General features: G+C 35.2%; 1 protein-coding gene across 1 annotated transcript in view; it reads right to left on the minus strand.

Moving 5' to 3' along the window:
- ZDHHC17 (zinc finger DHHC-type palmitoyltransferase 17) overlaps nt 1-20,833 on the minus strand; it is a 112,920-nt gene that overhangs the window by 16,688 nt on the left and 75,399 nt on the right. The window contains exons 9-10 of the mRNA XM_065886934.1: nt 3,947-4,089; nt 2,466-2,566 (exon numbers count right to left, since the gene is read on the minus strand). Coding sequence (XP_065743006.1) covers nt 2,466-2,566; nt 3,947-4,089 — 244 coding nt within the window. The remainder of the gene's footprint in view (nt 1-2,465; nt 2,567-3,946; nt 4,090-20,833) is intronic.

Here is a 20,833-nt window from a genome sequence, read left to right on the forward strand (position 1 = left end):
CTAATTATAAGCCCATATCACTAAGTCTTAGAAAAGCATTTTAATGGCTATTTTATCCTGTACCATATGTCACATAACTGAAAAATCTTTCCTCCTATTCAGGTTGGACATTTAGGTTATTTCCATTTTTTCCCTATTATATTGTAAATGGTACTATGATAAATATCCTTGTAAATAAATCTTTGATCTTATCTCTTATTATTTACTTATAAATAATTAAGAGATCAAAGGCCCTTTCTACAGGTTGCTAAATTGCTTTCTAAGAAGGTTTAGGAACTTAAAAATTATGTTCAGAGTAGAAAATAGGGCATTTGAAGACATACTGTATCAGGTCAAAGAGCTGGGTTCTATATCAGACTCTCGATAATTACCTAGCTATGTAACTCTGAGCAAGACATACAACTTCTCTGAACCTCAATTTTTCCATCAGTTAGAAAACAGCATTACGATTTGTGTGATTTATTTTTTTAATCTGAAAGGATTGTTCTGAGAACCAAGTAAAACAACATATCTGAAAGAACTATAAACCAGAAAGTCACTAAACAAATATAACATGTATATGGGGTAATACTTACCTAATGAATAGTAAAAAAGAAAAATAATTTATTATAACAAATGGTTTACATCAATATAATACTCATTACCACCACAAAAACACTTAAGTTGGGTAACATATTATGAGAACTAAAATAACTTTTATATAGTTGATCCTCATGCCTACTAGCTACAATTTATTTGTAACTCCAAAATCAATATTGACAGTGCTTTTGCAGTCATTTGTACGTGCAAAGCAGCAAGAAATATGAGTTGCCCTATGCACACATTCCCCGCTGAGTTACATGAGGCAATACTCTGCCTTCTTGTTTAGCATTTGTGTGCTTCTTTTGGTGATTTTGCTGTTTAAAATGGTCTCCAAGTGCTTAAGTGCCATCTGATGTTCCTAGGCACAAGTCTTTGTACACAGACTATATAAAACTCTCTGGCATAAAGTTTTCATTATTTGGTACTTTACTAATTATCCTGTTTTTCTCTACTTACATCCAAACAGATTAATAAGAGTACAGCAACAGTCTAAAATTATTTTGAGATGTGAATCTGACTTTTTTCCTTGAACATAAAATTTACTGTCCAATTTAGGAAGCAAAGTTAGAAAATATGTCTGGAATACTGAAGTCATTTCAGAGGTCAGTGCTTTTTTATAAATTTAAAATAATGAGGTACTGAAAAAGAGCAGATATGTTTTACGCATTAAATGTTCCAATAAGATAGTTCTAATGCTTAATAAATCCCTGAAGAACAATTTTTATATCAAAGTATAATACAAGCCTAGAATGAGCTAGTGAAAACTGCCACATGGAAAAATTTCAGTAGACACTATGCTAAGAAAGTATTTAAAAGTACTACACTTTCTAAAAGTAATCCTACAATGCTGTGAAAATATAAGAATTAGAAGTGTAGTTACAATTCTGAGGCTCCATTTCACAAAGAAAATTAGCATATTTTGCTTTTGTCTAATACACAAGACAACTTAAAAAGAATGCAATATTAAACCATGTAACACTGTGAAGTGAAACCAGCTATTAATTAATATTGTTCAGAACAGTTAAAAGTCACTGAATAATTCATACCATTTAAAATCTTATATACTTTTTATAGCAATGTCTTGAAAAATGATTAAGACATTTATGAAACATGTACCTTTAGTATAATAAAACAGACTGTCTTACTGGTTGACTTTTTTCTATTAAAAATATCAAAAATTGACATTGTCCTTATTTCTTGAGATGTGAATCTGACTTCTTGAGATGTGAGATCTGAATCTCACACATACACACACATTTACAATTTCAAATTATATTACTTTTTAAAAGTATAGTACATTGAAATAATATGCTGAAGTTAGCAACATTTGAAGATACAGCATTACATGTTTTTCATGAAGCAAAAGAGAAAACTGTTACCTATCACAGCAAAATATTAAGTTGTGATAATAAGAAAATATTTAGAGAAAATAATTTGACACTAAAACATGGAAATCACAGTTCAGTAGAAAGGTTCAGAGTAAGTGTTATAGAATAAAGACAAATATGTGTTTCTACCCTGCTTTATTAGAGACTAGCTGTGTGACCTTGGGCAAGAATAACAGCTTACCCTATTTAAGCCTAAATTGTCTCATCTATAAAATGGAGACAACAGTACTAACGTATAGGATGTATACTAAATGGAGCACAAAGTATTTAAGAAAATGCCCTTTAAAAAATCAATAAATGGTCACTATTATTATTATTACTGATATTATTAAAAGCAGCTTTGAAAAGCAATTTATTAAATATGAAACATTTAAAAACAATACATTAGTTCATACTTATTTTTCTAGGAATACTGTTTTACTGTAGCACGTTGTGAGTAGTTCAGCTCTTATGTTAAATTATTATTAAGCTAAGACCTTTATAACCAAAGGATATCATTCCAAAACCAGAAGAACCACGTCACATACATCCAGAATTTGGTTGCCAAATATATTCCAAGGGGCAATGCACTATGCATCGAATGATCAAAAAAGGATCTGTAAAACACAAGAAGTTTTATCGAATTTGAACTCCATATTTCATTGTAAAAAAGAATATTTATTTATTTAAATGAAAATCACATATATTCTGTATAGTATACTCTTAACAAAACCCAGAAATCCAGGATGCTTAAGTATCCATACTGTTTTCATAATATTCAATAAGAAATGAGTGCACAGCTGAATGACTCAGCAAGAGTCTTAAGCTACTTTTAATTCATCAGAATTAAAATTATATTCTATGTACTTTTCAACTTTAGAATTTCACTGTATTCCTATTCTCTTAAATCAATAACTCACTTTAGTATATACAGTAACTCTATCACCCAGCATATTACCCACCAAAGACATAATTTTAACAAATGAGCGCAAAGCAATCCCCAAGTTTTTCTCTACGTTTCATCATTACTTCTCCTTACCTACACATTCCCACTAAGCTTTCAGCACATCTTCTCAAAGAGAATGAACTGGCTAACTTGGAGGAATTAAAGGTCATTGTTTACAGAATTCAGGAAAAATAAATACTGATAAATTTTATTAAACATAAGCAGGATCAACCATCCATGTACACTAAGTAGGGAGTATTGGTGAATTCCTACCACACTACCCCTTGGAATGCCTAGAAACACTAAAATGAGATTAATTACCTAGAATTAAGCCTCTTCCTGAGAGTTACCACATTAGTGCATTACCAGCCATTCTCATCTCTCTCTGAATTATTTTCAGAACTCTCTTTTGAAATTCTGGTGAAAACAAGGTACTAAAGGAATAGAAATTAGGTGGGAAGTTCTGGATCATAAATGCCTGCCTAGTTTGCTGGATGGGCCACTTTAGGGGAATAGGATCTAGGGATAAGAAGAAAAGGGCATGATCACAATGTTTAAATAAAAAAGGAGAAAGAGAAAATTTTAAAACAAAACAAAACTGAGCATTACTTCATATGCTTAGACTCTACCTTGCGCTAAAATCAAACCTCTTTCTTGCACACTGCCTATGATCAAAGAAAATATAATTCCTATGGAAAGGTAAGCTCAAGCATTATAGCTACCCAGAAATAAGCAATGTATATTACATTTAGAGTTCAACAAACTTGAGTCTACTTCTATTGAAATGTCTTAAAGCTGCATTTTAGCCTTCAAAATTATATGTTAGACCTTGTCACTGGAAGTACCTTTAGAGTCATTTTTAACAACAATGTTAAAAATGTTAAAGATTTCAGATATAAATCTGCCAAAAATTCTTTAACATTAAATTAAGATCAAACAAGTTATATAAAGGCAGTGTTCTAAATATACAAAACATTAATTTTATATAGCCAGGTCCAAACTATATTCTTACATGTCCAGTTAAAAATATAGCTAAAAACAACACACTTACTTTGAAAGAAACTGTACTGTAGCCCAAACGCCACCATACATTAGCCCTTTAATGAGCCAAGAATCAATATTTAGGTCTGCTATAAACCCAACCAGCCAAATAACTAGGAAAGGAGTTCCCAGCATTACTTTCTGCCGAAATTCCTGTACAGAAAAAAAAAAAGAGAGAAACTTTTGCATGTTTCAAGTAACCTCAATGTGAATCACTGTTACCTGTGTGAAAACATAGAACAGGGGTGAAATTATTCATTCAAATATATCTACTATGTACAGATACTATTTAAGGTGCTAGTCTCTGTTTTCTAGAAAGAGGTATTAAATAAACAATTTAAAAGTTCTTGGTTAAAACTGTAGAAAATGAGAATAGAAGTTATAGGACTGGGTCTAGATAGTCAGATACAGAAGACAGCAGTACCACCTGCCAACACGTGGACAGGCTAGAAAACAGTTCATGAAAATACCACCCCATTTTAACAAAAGCATTGATAACTAAGGAGACAAGGGCAACCAGAATGACTGAAGTGGACAACAGCTATATCAGATAAGGAAACCTGAGTATGCTTAGCCTGGAGAAGATATTAATAATACATATAAACAGTATATTAAAACCTTAAAGTAAGATAAAGAATAAAATCAAACAATCTACAGGGTCCCAGAGACCATAGAATGGAGACGATGTGCCTCTGAACACATATCAAAGCAGAGTGCTTAATATTTCAGACGTAGTACCATTTCACTTTTGTACTGGTCTGTTAGAAATACTCATAAGTATAAAACCTGCCTGCTTCCCTGGTATCTTCAAAGCAACACAAAGTCTACTGCCACTCCTACATAACAGTCCTTCACAAACTTACAAGCAGCTGTTAAGTCTCTCGAGTTATCTTAAGTGACAAAGCTATATAAGATATTCCAGCTGTGATCCAACAAAGTTCAGAGTGTAAATATTACTCTCATCGTTGAATATTTACCTTTCTGAAGGCCAAGAATATATTATATTATGCCTCTTTTATTTTTAGCACACCTTTCATACCATTGGCTTCTACTGAAATAAATACTTTTTCATACAAATGACCATGTCTTCCCCAATGCAGCCACTGTAATTCATTTTCTGAACTAATTGTGTAATTTTAACTTAGACTTATAATTAAACATACTGACTTCAGAGTTTAATTTTATGCTGTAGTGAAATAACACCCTTCCAGTTTGTTTCTTCATCTCTATTATGTGTGAATTCCATATCAAGACATTAGAGAAAGTTTACAACTGGGAGGAGAGAGTGTATGACTAAAGGTGGGTATTGGTGGGAGAGAAGGTGGACATGTGCCATTTGAAAAAGTATTTTCTAAAATTATCTTTAACTTGGTTTGTTTTTAGTCAAGACACTTGTTCTCCCTCAGCGATGGCCATTTTTTCATTATTAATGGCCACACTTTTTCATTATTAAAAATTAAGACAATTTACATACAGTGAAATTCACCCTTTTTTGTGTACAGTTCTCAGTTTTGATGAATATACACAGTTGTGTAACAAGCATGAATATCAAGACACAGAACAGTCCCATCAAGCCCTGAAATACCCTCTGCCACCAGGCCCAAGCCCTGGCAACCACTAGTCTGATATCTGTCTTTTTACTTTTTCCTTTGCAGGAATGTCACATAAAAGGAGTCATACTGAATGCAGTCTTTTAAATCTGGCTTCTTTCACTTAGCAAATGCATTTGACATTCATCCATATTGTTACGTGTATTAGTAGTAAGTTCCTTTTTAATGCTGAGTAGTATTACATTACAGGATGTGTCACAGTCTGGTTATCCATTCCCCAGCTGAGGGATTAAGCTTGTTTCCAGTTTCTGACTGTAAATAAAGACATCATAAGTGTTCACATATAATTTTTTGTGTGAATATAGGCTCATTTCACCTGGTTAAATACTGATGTGTGTGATTTCTGGATTTATTTCAAGTTGTCATTTAATATACACATTATAATACTGTAAAGATGTAATGGTGATGCGCTGCATTTGTAAACATGAAAAATCTATTTTCTTGTATATTTCATTACAGAACGTTTCTAATATATAGTAAATTTGAAAGTATTTTATAGTGAATATCTGCATATCCACCACCCAGATTCTACAATTCAGTAATCTATTTTTTATTTTGAAATAATTGTAGATGCACATGCAGTTTTTTTTGTTGTTGGTTTTTTTTTTTTGCGGTACATGGGCCTCTCACTGTTGTGGCCTCACCCGTTGCAGAGCACAGGCTCCGGACGCGCAGGCTCAGCGGCCATGGCTCACGGGCCCAGCTGCTCCGCGGCATGCGGGATCTTCCCGAACAGGGGCACGAACCCGTGTCCCCTGCATCGGCAGGCGGACTCTCAACCACTGCGCCACCAGGGAAGCCCCACGTGCAGTTTTTTAAATCCATTTTTTAAACTGATGTACAGTTAATTTACAATGTTGTGTTAGCTTCAGGTGTACAGCAAAGTGACTCAGTCTTACATATAAAAGAATATATATACATATTCTTTTACAGATTCTTTTCCATTATAGGTTATTACAAGACATTGAATACAGTTCCCTGTGCTATATAGTAGGTCCTTGCTGTTTATCTGTTTTATACTTAGTAGTGTGTATATGTTAATCCCAAACTCCTAATTTATCTCCCCCTACCCCCTGTTAACCCTTCTGGTAACCATAAGTTTGTTTTCTATGTCTGTGAGTCTATTTCTGTTTTGCAAATAAGTTCATTTATATCATTTTTTAAGATTCCACATATAAGTGATATCATATGATATTTGTCTCTGACTTACTTCACTTAATATGACTTCTAGGTCCATCCATGTTGCAGCAAATGGCATTATTTCACTCTTTTTTATGGCTGAGTAATATTCCATTGTGTATATATACCACATCTTCTTTAGGTTGCTTCCATGTCTTGGCTATTGTAAACAGTGCTACTATGAAAATTGGGGTGCATGTATCTTTTCAGATTAGAGTTTTATCCAGATATATGTCCAGGAGTGGGATTCTTGGATCATATGGTAATTCTATTTTCAGTTTTGTAAGGAACCTCCATACTGTTCTCCACAGTAGCTGCACCAATTTACATTCTCACCAACAGTGTAGGAGGGTTCCTTTTTCTCCATACCCTCTCCAGCATTTATTGTTTGTAGACTTTTTATTGATGGCTATTCTGGTGTGAGGTGATACCGCATTGTAGTTTTGATTTGCATTTCTCTAATGATTAGCTATGTTGAGCATCTTTTCATGTGCCTGATGGCCATGTGTATGTCTTATTTGGAGAAATGTCTATTTAGGTCTTCTGCCCATTTTTTCATTGGGTTGTCTGTTTTTTTGATATTAAGCTGTATGAGTTGTTTGTATATTTTGGAAATTAATCGCTTCTCGGTAGCATCACTTGCAAATATTTTCTCCAATTCTGCAGGTTGTCTTTTTTTGTTTATGGTTTCCTTTGCAAAAGCTTTTAAGTTTAATTAGGTCTCAATTGTTTATTTTTGTATTTCCACTACTCTAGGAGACAGAGCCAAAAAAATATTGCTATGATTTATGTCAAAGAGTGTTCGGCATATGTTCTGCTCTAGGAGTACTATAGTATCCAGTTTTACATTTAGGTCTTTAATCCATTTTGAGTTTATTTTTTGATATGGTGTTAGAGAATGCTTGTTCTTTTTACCTGTAGGCATCCAGTTTTCCCAGCACCACTTACTGAAGAGACTGTCCTTTCTCCATTGCATATTCTTGCCTCCTTTGTCGTAGATTAATTGACCATAAGTGTATGGGTTTATTTCTGAGCTTTCTATCTTGTTCCATTGATCTATACAATCTGCTTTTGTGCCAATACCATACTGTTTTGATTACTGTAGCTGTTTTTTTTTTTATACAGCAGGTTCTTATTAGTTATCCATATTTACATATTAGTGTATATATGTCAATCCCAATCTCCCAATTCATCACAGCACCACCACCACCAGCCTCCGCCACTTTCCCCCTTGGTGTCCATACGTTTGTTCCCTACATATGTCTCAATTACTACCCTGCAAACCGGTTCATCCATACCATTTCTCTAGGTTCCACATATATGTGTTAATATACAATATCTGTTTTTCTCTTTCTGATTTACTTCACTCTGTATGACAGTCTCTAGATTCATCCATGTCCCAACAAATGACCCAATTCATTCTTTTTTATGGCTGAGTAATATTCAATTGTATATATTTACCACATCTTCTTTACTATTCGTCTCTTGATGGGCATTTAGGTTGCTTCCACGAACTGGCTGCTGTAAATAGTGCTGCAATGAACACTGGGGTGCACGTGTCTTTTTGAATTATTGTTTTCTCTGGGTATACACTCAGTAGTGGGATTGCTGGGTCATATGGTAATTCTATTTTTAGTTTTTGAAGGAACCTCCATACTGTTCTCTATAGTGGTTTATCAATTTACATTCCCACCAACAGTGCAAGAGGTTTCCCTTTTCTCCACACCCTCTCCAGCATCTGTTGTTTGTAGATTTTCTGATGATGGCCATTCTAACTGGGGTGAGGTGATACCTCATTGTAGTTTTGATTTGCATTTCTCTAATAATTAGTGATGTTGAGCAGCTTTTCATGTGCTTCTTGGCCATCTGTATGTCTTCTTTGGAGAAATGTCTATTTAGGTCTTCTGCCCTTTTCTGATTGGGTTGTTTTTTTAATATTGAGCTGCATGAGCTGTTCATATATTTTGGAGATTAATGCTTTGTCTGTTTGCAAATATTTTCTCCCATTCTGAGGGATGTCTTTTCGTCTTGCTTGTAGTCTCTATTGCTTTGCCAAAGCTTTTAAGTTTCATTAGGGCCCATTTGTTTATTTTTCTTTTTATTTCCATTACTCTAAGAGGTGGATCAACAAAGATCTTGCTGTGATTTATGTCAAAGAGTGTTCTTCCTATGTTTTCCTCTAAGAGTTTTATAGTGTCCAGTCTTACATTGAGGTCTCTAATCCATTTTGAGTTTATTTTTGTGTATGGTGTTAGGGAGTGTTCTAATTTCATTCTTTTACATGTGGCTGTCCACTTTTCCCAGCACCATTTATTGAAGAGACTGTATTTTCTCCATTGTATATCCTTGCCTCCTTTGTCATAGATCAGTTGACCATAGGTGCATGGGTTTATCTCTGGGCTTTCTATCCTGTTCCGTTGAACTATATTTCTGTTTTTGTGCCAGTACCATATTGTCTTGATTACTGCAGCTTTGTAGTACAGTCTGAAGTCAGGGAGTCTGATTCCTCCAGCTCCGTTTTTTTCCCTCAAGACTGCTTTGGCTATTCGGGGCCTTTTGTGTCTCCATACAAATTTTAAGATTTTTTCTTCTAGTTCTGTAAAAGTGCCATTGGTAATCTGATAGGGATTGCATTGAATCTCTAGATTGCTTTGGGTAGTAGAGTCATTTTCACAATATTGATTCTTCCAATCCAAGAACATGGTATATCTCTCCATCTGTTTGTATCATCTTTAATTTCTTTCATAAGTGTCTTATAGTTTTCTGCATACAGGTCTTCTGTCTCCCTAGGTAGATTTATTCCTAGGTATTTTATTCTTTTTGTTGCAGTGGTAAATGGGAGTGTTTCCTTAATTTCTCTTTCAGATTTTTCATCATTAGTGTATAGGAATGCAAGAGATTTCTGTGCGTTAATTTTGTATCCTGCAACTTTACCAGATTCATTAACTAGCTCTAGTAGTTTTCTGGTGGCCTCTTTAGGATTCTCTATGTATAGTATCATGTCATCTGCAAACAGTGACAGTTTTACTTCTTTTCCAATTTGGATTCCTTTTATTTCTTTTTCTTCTCTGATTGCCATGGCTAGGACTTCCAAAACTATGTTGAATAATAGTGGTGAGAGTGGACATCCTTGTCTTGTTCCTGATCTCAAAGGAAATGCTTACAGTTTTTCACCATTGAGACAGATGTTTGCTGTGGGTTTGTTGTATATGGCCTTTATTATGTTGAGGTTGACTCCCTGTATGCCCACTTTCTGGAGAGTTTTTATCATAAATGGGTGTTGAATTTTGTCAAAAGCTTTTTCTGCATCTAGTGAGATAATCATATGGTTTTTAGTCTTCAGTTTGTTAATATGGTGTATCACATTGATTGATTTGCATATACTGAAGATTCCTTGCAATCTTGGGATAAACCCCACTTGATCATGGTGTATGATCCTTTTAATGTGTTGTTGGATTCTGTTTGCTAGTATTTTGTTGAGGATTTTGGCATCTATATTCATCAGTGATATTGGTCTGTAATTTTCTTTTTTTGTAGTATCTTTGTCTGGTCTTGGTATCAGGGTGATGATGGCCTCACAAAATGAGTTTGGGAGTGTTTCTTACTCTGCAAATTTTTGGAAGAGTTTGGGAAGGACGGATGTTAGCTCTTCTCTAAATGTTTCACAGAATTCACCTGTGAAGCCATCTGGTCCGGGCTTTTGTTTGTTGGAAGATTTTTAATCACAGTTTCAATTTCATTACTTGTGTTTGGTCTGTTCATATTTGCTTTTTCTTCCTGGTTCAGTCTTGGAAGGATATACCTTTCTAAGAATTTGTCCATTTCTTCCAAGCTGTCCATTTTGTTGGCATAGAGCTGCTTGTAGTAGTCTCTTAGGATGCTTTGTATTTCTGTGGTGGCTGTTGTAAGTTCTCCTTTTTCCTTTCTAATTTTATTGATTTGAGTCCTCTCCCTCTTTTTCTTGATGAGTGTGGCTAATGGTTTATCAATTTTGCTTATCTTCTCAAAGAACCAGCTTTTAGTTTTATTGATCTTTGCTATTGTTTTCTTTGTTTCTATTCCATTTATTTCTGCTCTGATCTTTATAAATTCTTTCCCTCTACTAACTTTGGGTTTTGTTTGTTCTTCTTTCTCTAGTTCCTTTAGGTGTAAGGTTAGATTTTTTATTTGAGATGTTTCTTGTTTCTTGAGGTAGGCTTGTATTGCTATAAACTTCCCTCTTAGAACTGCTTTTGCTGCATCCCAAGGGCTTTGGATCATCGTGTTTTCATTGTCATTTGTCTCTAGGTATTTTTTGATTTCCTCTTTGATTTCTTCAGTGATCTCTTGGTTATTTAGTAATGTATTGCTTAGCCTCCATGTGTTTGTGCTTTTTACGTTTTTTTCTCCCTCTAATTGACTTCTAATCTCATAGTGTTGTGGTCAGAAAAGATGCTTGATATGATTTCAATTTTCTTAAATTTACTGAGGCTTGATTTGTGACCCAAGATGTGATCTATCCTGGAGAATGTTCCGTGTGCACTTGAGAAGAAAGTGTAATCTGCTGTTTTTGGATGGAATGTCCTATAAATATCAATTAAATCTATCTGGTCTATTGTGTCATTGAAAGCTTCTGTTTCCTTATTAATTTTCTGTTTGGATGACATGTCCATTGGTGTGAGGTGTTAAAGTCCCCCACTAGTGTTGTGTTACTGCTGATTCCCTCTTTTAGAGCTGTTAGCAGTTACTTTATGTATTGAGGTACTCCTATGTTGGGTGCATATAATTGTTATATCTTCTTCTTGGATTGATCCCTTGATCATTATGTAGTGTCCTTCTTTCCCTCTTGTAACATTCTTTATTTTAAAGTTTATTTTACCTGATATGAATATTGGAACTCCAGCTTTCTTTTGATTTCCATTTGCATGGAGTAGCTTTTTCCATCCCCTCACTTTCAGTCTGTATGTGTCCCTAGGTCTGAAGTGGGTCTCTTGTAGACAGCATATATATGCATCTTGTTTTTATATCCATTCAGTGACCCTGTGTCTTTTGGTTGGAGCATTTAATCCATTCACGTTTAAGGTAATTGTCGATACTTATGTTCCTATGACCATTTTCTTAATTGTTTTGGGTTTGTTTTTGTAGGTCCTTTCCTTCTCTTGTGTTTCCCACTTAGAGAAGTTCCTTTAACATTTGTTGTAGAGCTGGTTTGGTGGTGCTGAATTCTCTTAGCTTTTGCTTGTCTGTAAAGCTTTTGATTTCTCCATCGAATCTGAATGAGATCCTTGCCGGGTAGAGTAATCTTGCTTGTAGGTTCTTCCCTTTCATCACTTTAAATATGTCATGCCACTCCCTTCTGGCTTGGAGAGTTTCTGCTGAGAAATCAGCTGTTAATCTTATGGGCATTCCCTTGTATGTTATTTGCCATTTTTCCCTTGCTGCTTTCAATAATTTTTCTTTGTCTTTAATTTTTGCAAATTTGGTTACTATGTGTCTCAGCGTGTTTCTCATTGGGTTTATCCTGTATGGGACTCTCTGTGCCTCCTGGACTTGGGTGGCTATTTCCTTTCTCATGTTAGGAAAGTTTTTGACTATAATCTTTTCAAATATTTTCTCCGGTCCTTTCTCTCTCTTCTCCTTCTGGGACCCCCTATAATGCAAATTTGTTATGCTTAATATTGTCCCAGAGGTCTCTTAGGCTGTCTTCATTTCTTTTCATTCTTTGTTCTTTATTCTCTTCTGCAGCAGTGAATTCCACCATTCTGTCTTCCAGGTCACTTATCCGTTCTTCTGCCTCAGTTATTCTGCTATTGATTCCTTCTAGTGTAGTTTTCATTTCAGTTATTGTATTGTTCATCTCTGTTTGTTTGTTCTTTAATTCTTCTAGATCTTTGTTAAACATTTCGTGCATCTTCTCAATCTTTGCCTCCATTCTTTTTCTGAGGTCCTGGATCATCTTCACTATCATTATTCTGAATTTTTTTCCTGGAAGGTTGCCTATGTCCAATTTATTTAGTTTTTTTTTCTGGGGTTTTATCTTGTTCCTTCATCTGGTACATAGCCCTCTGCCTTTTCATCTTGTCTCTCTTTCTGTGAATGTGGTTTTTGTTCCACAGTCTCCAGGATTGTAGTTCTTCTTGCTTCTGCTGTCTGCCCTCTAAGGCTTCTTGACTGGAATTTTCTTCTTTTGATTGTAATGGTGCAGTCATCGGAGAAAGGCAGAAGGCAGACTGGAACATCTAAGGCAGCAACACTAACATTTTTCTGGCCTTTTAAAAGTATTTACAAAGAGGCTTTCAGAAGATGCTTAGAACACATAACTGCAGTGCTGAAAAGATGAAGAAATCGCAAAATTTTCTCCGCTTTTGCATCTCTTTTCTTAACTCCTGGGAATCACGAATGTTTGTCCAGTGTATTTCAGCTGTGATTTACTGAAGCCTCTCACCACAGCAATGGGTTAACCCCGAACTTTGTCTCAGAAGCTCTCTCTTTTCCCTTGTTGACGTTCCCGGCTTGGTTGGAATCTCCGATTACTGTAGCTTTGCAGTATAGTCTGAAGTCAGGGAGCATGATTCCTCCAGCTCCATTTTTCTTTCTGAAGATTGTTTTGGCTATTCTGGGTCTTTTGTGGTTCCATACAAATTTAAAAATATTTTGTTCTAGTTCTGTGAAAAATGCCATTGGTAATTTGATAGAGATTGTGTTGAAACTGTAGACTGCCTTGGATAGTATGGTCATTTTAACAATATTGATTCTTCCAATCCAAGAACATGGTATACCTTTCCATCTGTTTGTGACATCTTCAATTTCTTTCATTAGCATCTTACAGTTTTTAGAGTACAGGTGTTTTGCCTCCTTAGGTAGGTTTACTCCTAGGTATTTTATTCTTTTTTGATGTGATGGTAAATGGGATTGTTCCCTTAATTTCTATTTTTGATATTTCGCTGATAGTGCATAGAAATGAAATAGATTTCTGTATATTAATTTCGTATCCAGTAATCTTATTGAATTCACTGATGAGTGCTAGTAGTTCTCTGGTAACGTCTTTAGGGTTTTCTATGTATAGCATAATGTCATCTGAAAACAGTGACAATTTTACTTCTTCTTTTCCAATTTGGGTTCATTTTATTTCTTTTTCTTCTCTGATTGCTGTGGCTAGGAATTCCAAAACCATGTTGAATTAAAGTGGCAAGAGTAGGCATCCTTGTCTTGTTCCCAACCTTAGAAGGTATGCTTTCAGCTTTTCACCATTGAGAATGATGTTAGCTGTGGATCACGCAGTTTTAATAAAAAATGTGGACAGATCCCAAGTACTCATTACCCAAAGTTCCCAAATGGCTAATATCTTGCAAAAGCGTAGTATAATGTCACAACCAGGATATTGACACTGACACAATTAAGATACAGAATATTTCCATCACTACAAGGAATATTTCCATCCTTTTATAGCAATTTCCCTCATACCCTACTCCTCACTGCCATATTAACCTCTGCCAACTACTAATGTGTTCTACATTTCCATAATTTTGTCATTTCAAGCATTTTATATAAATGGAATTATACAGTATGTAACCTAATAGGATTGGCTTTTCACTCATAATAAAATTCTCCAAATATTCATTGGGTTATTGTACGTACCATTAGTTCATTCCTTTTTATTGCTGAGGAATACTCCACGGTATGAATGTGTCAGTTTGTTTAATCATTCACCCACTGAAGGACATTGGGGTTGTTTCTATTTTGGGTTATTATGAACAAAGCTGCTATAAACATTCACATACAAATTTTTGTGTGAATATAAGGTTCCATTTCTCTGGGATAAATGCTTAAGAGTACAGTTTCTGGGTTGTATGGTATTGCATGTTAAGCTTTTTAAAAGAAAATTCCAAACTGTTCTCCAGGTTGCTGTACTTTTTTACATATCCTTCAGCAGCAGATGAGTTTCTCAGCATCCTCATCAGCATTTGGTGTTGTTGCAACTTTTTATTTAGTTACTCTGACAGGTATAAAATAGTAAGTCACTGTGGTTTCAATTTGCATTTCCCTAATGACTAAAATGATGTTGAAGATCCTTTCACCTGCTTATCTGCCATTTTTATATCTTTTTTGGTGAAAATATCTCTTGTTTAGCCTATTTACTAATTGTATTGATTTTGCACTGCTGAGTTTTGAAAGTTCTTAATATATTTTGGAAACTAGTCCTTTGTTGGAAATGTAGCTTGTAAATACTTTCTCCCAGTCTGTAGTATGCCTTTTCATTCTAATCACAGGGTCATTCATAGAATGTAAGTTTAAAATTTTGATCCAAATCCAAATGATCAATTTTTACCTTATGGATCATACTTTTTGTGTCAAATCTCTTTGCCTAGTCCTAGATTTTTACAGTTTTTTTTTTTTTTTTTTGCAGTACATGGGCCTCTCACTGTTGTGGCCTCTCCCTTTGTGGAGCACAGGCTCAGTGGCCATGGCTCACGGGCCCAGCCGCCCCGCGGCATGTGGGATCTTCCTGGACCGGGGCACGAACCCATGTCCCCTGCATCGGCAGGCGGACTCCCAACCACTGCGCCACCAGGGAAGCCCGATTTTTACAGTTTTACATTTAAATCTTGAACAGTTTTGAGTTAATTTTTTAATACAGTGTGAGGTTTGAGCAGAGGTTTATTTTTTTTGCCTATGCATGTCCAAATGCTCCAATATCAATTGGTGAAAAGGCTGTCTTTCCTCCATTGAATTGCTTTTACACATCTGTCAAATGTCCGTGGGCATACCTCTGTGGTTCTACTTCTGGGCTCTCTATTTTGTTCCACTGATCACTTTATTCCTCCAGCAATACTACACAGTCTTGATTACTGAAGCTATACAGTAGGTCTTAAAACTGCAGAGAGTGATTCTTCTTTTTCAAAATAGTTTTAGCTATTCTAAGTCTACTGCCTTTCCATATAAATTTTGGAATAATCTTGTATATACTAATAAAAAAATTTTGCTGGAATTATTTAATTACATTAAACCTGTATATTAATTTGGGGACAACTGACATATTTACTAAGTTGTCTTCCAGTTCATGAACGCAGTATGTCTCTCCACTTATTTAGGTCATCCTTGATTTCCTTCATTGGCATTTAAAATGTTTCAGCATACAAGTACTTTACAACTATTTACAGAGCAACTCTCTAGGAAAATGACCTTTAGACTAGCAGAAAGGATTTTCCATAACTAAAGGCGGAACCACAATGAGATGGGTAGGAGGGGTGGAGACACGGTATAATCAGGGCTCACACCCCCAGGATCAGTGACCCACAAACGGAAGGAATATCACAATTGTGGAGGCCTTTCCTCTATGAGGGAGAAGGGGTCTGAGCCCCCTGTGGGACTCCTCAGCCAACGGGTCCTGCACTAGGAAGTAAAGCTCCCAGAATTCCTGGCTTTGGAAACCAGCAGCGCCCATGTTCAGGAGAGCTGGAGGGCTACAGGAAACAGAGACTCTGCTCTTAAAGGACACTGGAAAAATCTGAGATGCTCCAAGTCTCAGCACAAAGAGGCAGCAGTTAGAAGCCTGGAACAGATCTACTTGCTGATCTTGGAGAGTCCTCTGGAGAGGCAGGAGGCAAATGAGAGACCCCTGCTGATACAAAAGCTGGTAGCAGCCATTCTGGGAAACTTCTTCTACCCCAATAACACTAGGGTGGGCAAGCACCCTTTTAGAATCCTCCCTCTAGCCTATTAGTACCCAGAAACTGGCCCACCCTCCAGCTGGGTGGCACCAGCTCTGAGCACTGCCCCCCCTACCATCTGGGGCCACCCAAACAGCCAATCAATCAGCATGATATACTACATTAACAAACTGAAGAATAAAAACCATATGATTATCTCAGTAGATACATAAAAAGCTTTTGACAAAATTCAACATCCATTTATGATAAAAACTCTCAACAAAGTGGGTATAAAGGAAACATACCTCAACATAAAAAAGGCCATATATGACAACCCCACAGTTAACATCATACTCAGTGGTGAAAAGCTGAAAGCATTTCCTTTAAGATCAGGAACAAGACAAGGATGCACACTCTTCTACTTTTATTCAACACAGTATTAGAAGTCCTAGCCACAGCAATGAGATAAGAAAAAGAAATAAAGGGAATCCAAATTGGAAAGGAAGAAGTAAAACTGTCACTGTTTGCAGATGACATGACACTAGATACAGAAAATCCAGAAGACACCACCAAAAAACTACTAGAACTAATAAGTGAATTCAGTGAAATTGCAGGATACAAAATTAATAAAATAAACTCTGTTGTAATAACAAACCATTAAAAAGAAAAATTAAGAAGACAATCCCATTTACAAGTGCATCAAAAAAAATACAATACCTAGGAATAAATCTAACCAGAGAGGTAAAAGATTTGTACTCTGAAAACTATAAGACATTGATGAAAGAAACTGAAGACGACACAACAAATGGTAAAACATACCATTCTCAAAGACTGGAAGAATTAATATTGTTAAAATGACCACACTACCCAAGGCAATCTACAGATTCAGTGTGGTCCCTATCAAAATACCAATGGCATTTTTCACAGAACTAAAACAAGTAATTCTACAATTTGTATGGAAACATGAAAGACCCTGAATAGCCAAAGCAATCTTGAGAAAGAACAAACTGAAGTATCACAATCTGTGATTTCAAACTATATTGCAAAGTTAACAGTAATCAAAACAGTATGACACTGGCACAAAAACAGACACACAGATCAATGGAACAGAATGCAGAGCCCCAAAATAAACCCATGCTTATATGATCAATTAATCTACAACAAAGGAAGCAAGAATATAAAATGAGGGGAAAAAAACCTTTTCATTAAATGGTGTTGGGAAAACTGGACAGCTACATGTAAAAGAATCACACTGGACTAGTTTCTCACATCACACACAAAAATAAACTCAAAATGGATTAAAGACTTAAATGTAAAACCTGAAACATATAACTCCTAGAAGAAAACAGGCAGCATGCTCTTTGACATCAGTCTCAGCAATATTTTTTTGGCTCTGTCTCCTCAATCAAGGGAAACAAAACCAAAAGTAAACAAATGGGATTGCATGAAACTAAAAAGTTTTTCCACAGTAAAGGAAACTAACAACAACAAACCAAAAGGGCAGCTCACTGAATGGGAGAAGATATCTGCATATAATGCACCTGATAAGGGGTTAATATCCAAAATATACAAAGAACTCATATAACTCAACATCAAAAAACCAAACAACTCAATTATAAAGTGGGCAGAAGACCTGGAATAGACATTTTTTCAAAGAAGATATACAAATAGCCAACAGACACATGAAAAAAAGATGCTCAACATCACTAATCAGGGAAATGCAAATCAAAACCAAAACAGGATACCACCTCAGACCTGTGAGAATGGCTATCATCAAAAAAGACAAGAAATAACAAATGTTGGCAAGGATGTGAAGAAAAGGGAATCCTTGTGCGCTACTGGTAGAACTGTAAATTGGTACAGGCCCTCTGGAAAACAGTATGGAGGGTCTTCAAAAAATTAAAAATAGAACTGACACATGACCCAGCAATTTCACTTCTGGGTATTTACCCAAAGAAACAAAAAGACTAATTAGAAAATATATATACACCTCAATGTTCACTGCAGTATCATTTACAATAATGTAAATGGGCATTAGCAACTTAAATGCCCATTGATAGAGATGAATAGATACAGAAAATGTGATCTATATATACAATGGAATATTACTCAGCCATAAAAAAGAATGAAATCTTGCCATTTGTGACAACATGAATGGATCGAGAGGTATTATGCTAGGTGAAATAAGTCAGAGAAAGACAAATACCATATGGTCTCACTTATATGGGGAATAAAAAAACAAACCAAAAACAAACTCAGATACAAAGAACAGGTGGTTGCCAGAGGGGAGGGCGTTGGGGGTGAAAGAGATGAAGGGGATTAAGAGGTACAAACCTCCAGTTATAAAATAAATAAGCCATGGGATGTAATATATAGCATAAGGAATATGGTCAATAATATTGTAATAAATTTGTATAGGGACAAATGGTTACTAGACTCAATGTGGTGATCATTTCATAACTTATACAAATGTGAAATCACTACGTAGTACATCTGAAACTGACATAATATTGGACATCAACTACATTTCAATTTTAAAAAGTTATGTTTACACTATACTGTAGTCTATTAAGCATGCAATAGCATTATATCTAAAAAATCACTGTACACACTTTAAGTAAAAAATACTTTATTGCTAAAAAATGCTAACCATCATCTGAGCCTTCATCAAGTCATAATCTTTTTGCTGGTGGAGGGTTTGAAATATTGGGAGAATTACCAAAACGTGACATGGAGATACGAAGTAAAAAAATGCTGTTGGAAAGATGGCACTAACAAGACTTACTAGATGCAGATTGCCACAAACCTTCACTTTGCAAAAACAAACAAACAAACAAAAACAAAATATCTGTGAAATGCAATAAAATGAGGTACGCCTATAGTTTTCCTTTTTGTACTGTCTTTGCCTGCTTTTGGTATCATATGTCATTTCCATTCTGCTACTTGCCCATATAAGTAACTTGCCAATATTCTTGTATGTGAAGTGAGTTTCTTACAGACAGCATATAGTTGAGTCACACTTTGTAATCCACACTGCCAATATCTGTCTTTTAATTGGTATATTTAGACCATTTACAGTTACTCTAATTATTGATATGTTAGGGCTGAAATCTATAATTTTATTTTTTGTTTTTTTGTTTGTTCTGTGTCTTTGTTTCTGGTTTCTTTTTCCTGACTTCTTGTGGGTTACTGAAAAGCTTTTTAGAATTTTATTTTATCTATGGTGTTTTTGAGTATATCTCTCTGAATAGCTTTTTTAGTGGGTACTCTAAGTATTATATAAATATAACTTATCACAGTATACTAGTGTCATCATTTTACCAATTCAAGTGAGATGTGGAAACCTTACCTCCATTAATGTCCCTCTACCCTCCCCTGTTTACATTATAAATTGTCTCAAATATGTTTTCTACATACATTTAGATCCACATCAAACAGTATTATAATTTTGCTTCAACTGTCAAACATAATTTGGAAGACGTAGGATAAGAAGGAAAGTCTACTGTATTGACCCATAATTTTGCTTACCATGATCTTATGTTCCAAGGTTCTTTCTTTTATCATTTTCCTTCTGTCTTAAGAACTTCTCTTAGCCATTTTTTTAGGGCAGGTCTGCTGGCCACAAATTCTCTTACTTTTCCTTTATCTGAAAATGTGTTGACTTCTCCTTCATTGCTGAAAGATATTTTCACTGGATAAAGGATTCTGGATTGAAAGTTCTTTCCATCCAGCACGTGAAAAATGTGGCAGCTCCTTATGCCTCTACGGTTTCTGATGAGAAATCCAGTGTTCTTGAATAGTTTTACCCCTACTGGTAAGGGGACTTCAAGATTTTTATTTCGTAGTCTTTAGTTTCCAGAAGTTTGACTATGAGTGTTTGGTTTGGATTTGAGTTTATTCTGTTTAGGGTTTGCTCCACTTTTAATCTGCAGGTCTGTCTTTTGCCAAATTTGGGGGGTTTTTGGCCATCATATGTTTGAGAACTTTTTCAGCTCCACCCGCTTTTCTTCTTCTGGTACTCCAATCATATCAGTGTTAGATATTCTGTTATAACCACAGGTCCCTAAAGTTCTGTTCTGTTTTGCTTGTTTTTCTCAGTTTATTTCCTTTTGTTGTTGAAAACAGGTAATTTTTATCGTCTATCTTCAAGGTCATTGATTCTTTCCTCTGTCTCCTCTCTTCTGCTGTTGAGCTCATCCACTGACTTTTTTTTTATTTTGGCTATCATAATTTTCCGTTTTAAAATTTCCATTTGGTTCTTCTTTATTCTATTTCTATAGTTCTATTTCTTCGCTGAGACTCTATTTTTCAGTTGTTTCAAGCATGTTCGTAAGTATTCACTAAAGATTTTTTATGATGATTGTTAAATTCTTTTGTCAGATAATTCCAACATCTCTGTCATCACACTGGTTTTTACTGATCCTCTTTTCATTCAGTTAGATCTTATCGATTCTTGGTTTGATATGTGATTTTTGTTTG

This window comes from Phocoena phocoena, chromosome 11 (genome assembly GCF_963924675.1).
Source record: "Phocoena phocoena chromosome 11, mPhoPho1.1, whole genome shotgun sequence".
NCBI lineage: Eukaryota > Metazoa > Chordata > Mammalia > Artiodactyla > Phocoenidae > Phocoena > Phocoena phocoena.